This window comes from Colobus angolensis, unplaced genomic scaffold, assembly GCF_000951035.1.
Source record: "Colobus angolensis palliatus isolate OR3802 unplaced genomic scaffold, Cang.pa_1.0 Scaffold142, whole genome shotgun sequence".
NCBI classification, from domain to species: Eukaryota; Metazoa; Chordata; class Mammalia; order Primates; family Cercopithecidae; genus Colobus; species Colobus angolensis.
In genome coordinates this window covers 4,817,238-4,824,608 of record NW_012114511.1, presented here as the reverse complement: position 1 = coordinate 4,824,608, position 7,371 = coordinate 4,817,238, and the positions used below count along the sequence as shown (strand labels likewise).

The 7,371-nt window shown below is 53.2% G+C and overlaps 1 protein-coding gene across 1 annotated transcript; it reads left to right on the top strand.

Moving 5' to 3' along the window:
- Nucleotides 1-335: 335 nt before the first annotated feature.
- TMEM173 (transmembrane protein 173) lies at nucleotides 336-7,293 on the top strand. Its single transcript, XM_011935329.1, has 8 exons — nucleotides 336-575; nucleotides 820-912; nucleotides 1,418-1,644; nucleotides 1,775-1,958; nucleotides 2,234-2,342; nucleotides 4,895-5,133; nucleotides 5,897-6,083; nucleotides 6,961-7,293. The coding sequence occupies exons 3-8, from the start codon at nucleotides 1,418-1,420 to the stop codon at nucleotides 7,152-7,154; spliced, it is 1,140 nt and encodes a 379-aa protein (XP_011790719.1). The 5' UTR covers nucleotides 336-575; nucleotides 820-912; the 3' UTR covers nucleotides 7,155-7,293.
- The last annotated feature ends 78 nt before the right edge of the window (nucleotides 7,294-7,371 follow it).

Below are 7,371 nucleotides of genomic sequence, written 5' to 3'. Positions count from 1 at the left end.
ATTCTCCTGCCTCAGCCTCCCAAGTAGCTGAGATTACAAGCGCCCACCACCACGCCCAGCTAATTTTTGCTTTTAGTAGAGATGGGGTTTCACCATGTTGGTCAGGCTGGTCTTGAACTCCTGACCTCAAGTGATCCACACATCTCAGCCTCCCAAAGAGCTGGGATTACAGGCGTGAGTCACTGTGCCAGGCCCGCAATTACTTTTGCACTTACCTAATATCATCCCCACAACCAGAACCAGCAGGCTGTCTTGGAGAAGTCACAGGCGTGGCCGTTTCCTGCAAAGAGCCAAACCCCCATTCCTCTGTGCCCCTCCTCTCCCACCAAGCGCTTTATAAAAAAAGCTCTTGTTACCGGAAATAACTGCTCATTTTCCACTCCTCCCTCCTAGGTCACACTTTTGAGAAAAAGAATCTGCATTCTGGGAACCAGAAGAAAAATATGAGACGGGAAGCATCGTGTGCTGTGCGTGCTGCCTTTGGCTGAGCGTGTGGAGTCTTGCTCAGGTGGTGGGCACGGTGTGTTTGATCGTGGTGGCTTAAGGGGAACCTGGTGTTCAGAGCTGTGACTGTGGTGAGTGTTTCTAAACATGCTTGGTTTGGGGATAGCAAAGGGCAATGGAACGGAGGCTTTCTCAAACCTCACCCCTGACCCCAGGACTCAGGTCCAGCTCATCAGGGCTTTGAGGGAAGGGTCCTGCCTCTCCCCAGGAAGAGGAAATACCCTCCTTCCCAGCACCACTAAAGCTGTGGTTTGGAGAGACGCCAGGGCTAGAGTGTTGTGGAGAAACCAATTGTTGTTAACATCTCATTTTCAGGCTGCACTCAGAGAAGCTGCCCTTGGCTGCTGGTAGCACTGGGCCTTCTCTCCTCGTCATCATCCAGAGCAGCCAGCGTCCGGGAGGCAGACGGTAGGCTTAAGATCAGCCTGGCAGAATGCCAAGCCTAGGGCCCCTAGCACCCAGAGGCGAGGGGGTGCCTGCTGCTTGCCCTATCCCCACTCCCTGAGCTCTGTTTTCTACCTTATTAACTAAGGTCCTCCCTGGGGTGGGTTCCGGGGACAGGGGAACCCAGGTCCCCAAGGGTTCTTGGTTGGGTAGGGCTGCACAGGACAGCTTCAAGTCTGGATCTGGGGTAGTTGCTGCCTTCTTTCTTCACCACACCTGTGGTTTCCCTGGGGCTTGGTGGGGCATGTGTGTGTAGGACCTGCTCTGTTTTCAGCAAACCTCACAGAGACAGGAGCTTTGGGGTGACTTAGTCCCAGCCTGTCTCCTAGAAGTGTCTGTAAGAGCAGCCTTTGGGAGTGGCTGGGCACCAGCGAAAGGGGAACTGGGAGGAAGTGCCCAGCCAGAACCTCAGTCCCAGAAGGGCAGGAGGGCAAGGGGAGAATGGTCGTGCATTTCTTGGTGCCCACAGATGCCCCGCTCCAGCCTGCATCCATCCATCCCGTGTCCCAGGGGTCACGGGGCCCAGAAGGCAGCCTTGGTTCTGCTGACTGCCTGCCTGGGGACCCTTTGGGGGCTAGGAGAGTCACCAGAGCACACTCTCCGGTGCCTGGTGCTCCACCTAGCCTCCCTGCAGCTGGGACAGCTGTTAAATGGGGTCTGCAGCCTGGCCGAGGAGCTGCGCCACATCCACTCCAGGTGACTCATTGCAGTACCCATGGTGACAGGGTTTCCAACATGTGTCACTCCCTTGATGCCTAGCCCTGCCCCTCCTTGAACCTCTCTGGCTGAGCTGGGCTGGGGGCTGGGGCCTGGCTGTCACCCACAGGTACCGGGACAGCTACTGGAGGACTGTGCAGGCCTGCCTGGGCTGCCCGTTCCGCCGTGGGACCCTGTTGCTGCTGTCCAGCTATTTCTACTATTTCCTTTCAAATGCGTTCAGCCTGCCCTTCACTTGGATGCTTGCCCTCCTGGGCCTCTCGCAGGCACTGAACATCCTCCTGGGCCTCAAGGTATGACACAGGGGGAGGTAGAAGCTCTGGCCAAGTGGAGGCTGCGGCTGGTGTGACCTGCCCTGAGTTGAATACTGGAAGTGGAACTGGTTTAAAGGTTGGAGTCCATGGAGTAGAACCTATAATGTCCTAGAACAGTGGGTTTGGCAATGGCAAAGGAGGGATCAAGTCAGGAGCAGGTTGGGAAGCCTTGGAGGAGGAGGAGGAGGAGGAGGAGGAGGAGTTCTCTGGGTGTCCTTGATGGAGGACCCACATCCCCATCCCGCTGTCCACAGGGCCTGACCCCAGCTGAGATCTCTGCAGTCTGTGAAAAAGGGAATTTCAACGTGGCCCATGGGCTGGCATGGTCATATTACATCGGATATCTGCAGCTGATCCTGCCAGGTGGGCCATCCTCTCTGTTCCCATTTCTAGATCTAACAAAATAGACACTAAGACACACAGCCTCTTGTGTTTCTTAACACACAGAACTCACTATACTTTTCAAAGCATTTTCAAGTCTACCAAATCCTTTAATCCCAAGGCATGAAGGATGTCATTATGATGCCTGGTTTGCAGAAAGGAATATGGGGCTTAGAGCCATTAAGTGACTTACCCAAGGTCACTAGTGAATTCTTTTTTTTTTTTTTTTTGAGAAGAAATCTCGCTCTGTCACCCAGCCTAGAGTAAGTGGTAGCATCTTGGCTCACTGCAACTTCCTCCTCCCAGGTTCAAATGATTCTCCTGGCTCAGGCTCCCGAGTAGGTGGGATTACAGGCACCCGCCACCAAACCTGGCTAATTTTTGTATTTTTAGTAGATAGTAGAGACAGGGTTTCACTGTATTGGCCAGGCTGGTCTCGAACTCCTGACCTCAAGTGATCTGCCTGCCTCAGCCTCCCAAAGTGTGGGATTACAGGTGTGAGCCACCACGCCCAGCCGTAAATTCTTTCAATAAACATTTACTGCATGCTGTGTGCTCTCATGTATATTTTATTTTATTTTTTTGAGATGGGGTCTCGCTCTGTCGCCCAGGCTGGAGTGCAGTGGCACAATCTCAGCTCACTGCAAGCTCCGCCTCCCGGGTTTACGCCATTCTCCTGCCCCAGCCTCCCGAGTAGCTGGGACTACAGGCGCCCGCCACCTCGCCTGGCTAGTTTTTTGTATTTTTTAGTAGAGACGGGGTTTCACCGGGTTAGCCAGGATGGTCTCAATCTCCTGACCTTGTGATCCACCCGTCTTGGCTCCCAAAGTGCTGGGATCACAGGCTTGAGCCACCACACCCGGCCTCATGTGCATTTTCTAATTCACACCCTGTGAGGAAGGAATAATCTTCATTCCTGTTTTGTTTACTTATTTTTAAAAATAAGAGGGTTTTGCTGTGTTACCCAGCCTAGTCTCAGCTCCTAGGCTCAAGCAATCCTCTTGCCTTGGCCTGCCAAAATGCGGAGATAACAGGCAGGAGTCACCATGCCCATCCCTATTTTAGATTTTTTTTTTTGGACGAAGTCTCACTCTGTTGCCCAGGCTGAAGTACAGTGGCACAATCTCGACTCACTGCAACCTCTGCCTTCTGGGTTCAAGTCATTCTCCTGCCTCAGCCTCCCACGTAGCTGGAATTACAGGTGCCCACCACCATGCCTGGCTAATTTTTTTGTATTTTTAGTAAAGACGGGGTTTCACCATGTTACCCAGGCTGGTCTTGAATTCCTGACCTCAAGTAAACCACTCACGTCGGCTTCCCAAAGTGCTGGGATTACAGAGATGAGCCACCGCACTGGCCTTAGATTTTTTTTTTTAGATGGAGTTTCAGTCTTTCGCCCAGATGGGAGTGAAGTGGCACAATCTGGGCTCACTGCAACCTCTGCTTCCCAGGTTCCAGTGATTCTCCTGCCTCAGCCTCCCAAATAGCTGGGATTTTAGCGGCCCACCACCATGCCCACCTAATTTTTGTATTTTCAGTACAGACGGGGTTTCAACATGTTGGGTAGGCTAGTCTCAAACTCCTGACCTCAAGTGATCCACCCGCCTTGGCCTCCCAAAGTGCTAGAATTATAGGCGTGAGCTGCTGTGCCCAGTGTTTTTTTTTTTTTTTAAGTGCAGTTCTGAGAGATCAAGTGATTTATCCGACATCACATAGCTTAGAGAGAAGAAGAGAAAGGATTTGAACCCAGGTTTGTCCAGAGCCTGGACCCTAGACCACTGCGCTGTGGAGCCTCTTTTTTTTTTTTTTTGAGATGAAGTCTCTTTCTGTTGCCCAGACTGGAGTACAGTGGTGACAAGATCTCGGCTCACTGCAACCTCTGCCTCCCAGGTTCAAGTGATTCTCCTGCCTCAGCTTCCTGAATAGCTAAGATCACAGGCACGTGCCACCATGCCTGGCTAATTTTTGTATTTTTAGTAGAGACATGGTTTCACCATGTTGCCCAGGCTGGTCTCGAACTCCTGACCTCAAGGGATCCACCTGTCTCTGCCTCCCAAAGTGCTGGGATTACAGGTGTGAGCCACTGTGCCTGGCCTAAGCCTGTGTGTTTTATTCCTCTGACTTGCAGGCTAAAGCTGCAGCTCTTCCATATCTCATTGCCGTCTCCTAAGGCTTCTGCTAGGAGACTGATCTGGGGCTAGAGGCTTCCCTCTGTGTACAGGAGAATGCTGGAAATGTCACTTCCCAGTGCTGTGCTGGCCTCTCAGCCCTGAAAGCCATGGTGGAAAGGGGCGGGGCTGACATAGACATCTGAGGAAAGAAGTGAGGGAGGGCAAAGGGCAGTGCAGTAAGAGGAGGGGTGGGGAGGGCTTTTGGAGGCGCTGCCCCTCCTGGCCTCCTGTATAATGAGAGTGCACTGGACTCTCCATTTTCTGGCACCTACATACTGCAGGGGCCACTGACCTGGGTCTCACTCCTGAATTAGGTGGGAGCTAGGGTTAGCAGGAATGACTTCTTGGGCTTCCCTGCCTCAGGACTCCAGGCCCGGATTCAAACTTACAATCAGCATTACAACAACCTGCTACGGGGTGCAGTGAGCCAGCGGCTGTATATCCTCCTCCCGTTGGACTGTGGGGTGCCTGATAACCTGAGTATGGCTGATCCCAACATTCGCTTCCTGGATAAACTGCCCCAGCAGACCGCTGACCGTGCTGGCATCAAAGATAGGGTTTACAGCAATAGCATCTATGAGCTTCTGGAGAATGGGCAGCGGGTGAGTGTGCAGGGGAGTGGGGGTCCCTGGGCAGAGGTCAGGACCCCAGAACCCTGGGCCCTAACCAAGAGCTGATGAAAATTCACTGCCCTTCTCTGAGCTGTAGTGTCCCTAGCTAGTCCCAGGTCTGGGCAGGATTCAGCACCGAATGATAATGATAAGTAACATTTATTGAGCACTTACTACATGCTGGATGCTATTCTGGGTGTGTCATCTGATCACCTCATTGAAATCTCACCACCACCCTACGGGGTAGGGACTGTTAGCATCCCCACTTTACAGAGGAGGACACTGAGGCTCAGAGACACCAAAGGAAAGTGGATGATTTCAACTTGACTGTACTATGCTCTTGACCATAAAGCTGCCCCAGACGAAACCTGTGAGAACATCTGAAGGATTTCATGTGGGTGCAGGGGAACCCAGATCAGAGTTGAACCCCAGAGCCCAGCCCCAGACCTGATTCCTAGCTGGAGCAGTTGACAGCCTCGCTCTGCAGGTCTTGCCCTAGGATCTTAGGAGAAGGATCTGTGAAGGGTAAATTTAGCCCAGCTCTGTCCCTGATTTCAGAGTTGGGTATCAGAGGCAAAGGCAGGCCAGACAGCATAGACCCCATTAGGGTGGCCACCTCCCAGGACTCTATCGTTACAGGCTGAGGGAGTGGGGCCTCAGTCTGTGGTACTGGGGGCCACAGCCTGGACTGGATCCTCCATTCTCCATCCGCCTGGTCCCTGGCTTAGTCTGGTCTTCCTCTTACCTCCTCCAGGCAGGCACCTGCGTCCTGGAGTACGCCACCCCCTTGCAGACTTTGTTTGCCATGTCACAACATGGTCAAGCTGGATTTAGCCGGGAGGATCGGCTTGAGCAGGCCAAACTCTTCTGCCGGACACTTGAGGACATCCTGGCAGATAACCCTGAGTCTCAGAACAACTGCCGCCTCATTGTCTACCAGGGTGAGGAGTTGATAGGGTGAGAGGTTGATAGGTTGGAAGGCAGGAGGAGTCAGGGGTCCCAGGGTCTCCCAAAGAGTCAGAAGGGGCTACAGCAGCACCATGCCCTGGGCCTGACCTTCCTTCCCTGGGAGAAGCCCCCCTCTTCCCAGCACACCAGATTGCTTTTTTAGGTCTTTGACTGTAGTCCCTCAGTGGAGCCTGAAGAGATGGGTTCTAGGGGCCCCTCACTTCATCTAGGATTCCAGAGGAAACAGAAGAGTCCCAGGCCAGTATGTAGTGGGCACAGGAGACTGGGGCTGCAGGCTTGGCTCCACTACTCCCTCACTGTATGACCTCGGGCATGTTTCTGCTCCTCTCTGAACATCAGCTTTAGAAGTGAGAGAGTGGAATTTCATTCTCTGTGAAATCACTTCTTTTTTTTTTTTTGAGACGGAGTCTCGCTCTGCTGTCTAGACTAGAGTGAAATGGCTCGATCTCGGGTCACTGCAACCTCTACCTCCCAGGTTCAAGCGATTCTCCTCCCTCAGCCTCCCGAGTAGCTGGGACTACAGGTGCCCATCACCACGCCCGGCTAATTTTTGTATTTTTAGTACAGACGGGATTTCACCATATTGGCCAGGCTAGTCTCGAACTCCTGACCTCGTGATCCACCTGCCTCAGCTTCCCAAAGTGTTAGGATTGTAGGCGTGAGCCGCTGCACCCAGCCTGAAACCACTTCTAGCCTAGGATTCCATGAAACTCTAGTCCCAGTGGCTGGGGGGTGGGTAGGAAAAAGGGGTAGGGAGGGTTAGGGGATCTTCCCAGCAAGTCCTCTAGGTGTGTTCGAGTGGGAATGTGTAAGATCCTCTCTCCACTCTCCCCCATTTCCCTGTTCCAGAACCTGCAGATGACAGCAGCTTCTCACTGTCCCAAGAGGTTCTCCGGCACCTGCGGCAGGAGGAAAAGGAAGAGGTTACTGTGGGCAGCTTGAAGACCTCAGCGGTGCCCAGTACCTCCACAATGTCCCAAGAGCCTGAGCTCCTCATCAGTGGAATGGAAAAGCCCCTCCCTCTCCGCACGGATTTCTCCTGAGACCCAGGGTCACCCTGCCAGAGCCTCCAGTGGTCTCCAAGCCTCTGGACTGGGGGCTTTCTTCAGTGGCTGCATGTCCAGCAGAGCTATTTCCTTCCACAGGGGGCCTTGCAGGGAAGGGTCCAGGACTTGACATCTTTTTTTTTTTTTTTTTTTTCCTGAGACGGAGTCTCGCTCTGTCGCCCGGGCTGGAGTGCGGTGGCCGGATCTCAGCTCA

What these genes read in the sequence shown, in the direction of transcription:
- TMEM173 (XM_011935329.1), top strand. Translation starts at nt 1,418, where the DNA reads ATGCCCCGCTCCAGCCTGCATCCATCCATCCCGTGTCCCAGGGGTCAC. An exon ending in ACATCCTCCTGGGCCTCAAG is followed by an intron (nt 1,959 to 2,233) that starts GTATGACACAGG and finishes CGCTGTCCACAG; the next exon opens with GGCCTGACCCCAGCTGAGAT. An exon ending in CCGCCTCATTGTCTACCAGG is followed by an intron (nt 6,084 to 6,960) that starts GTGAGGAGTTGA and finishes TCCCTGTTCCAG; the next exon opens with AACCTGCAGATGACAGCAGC.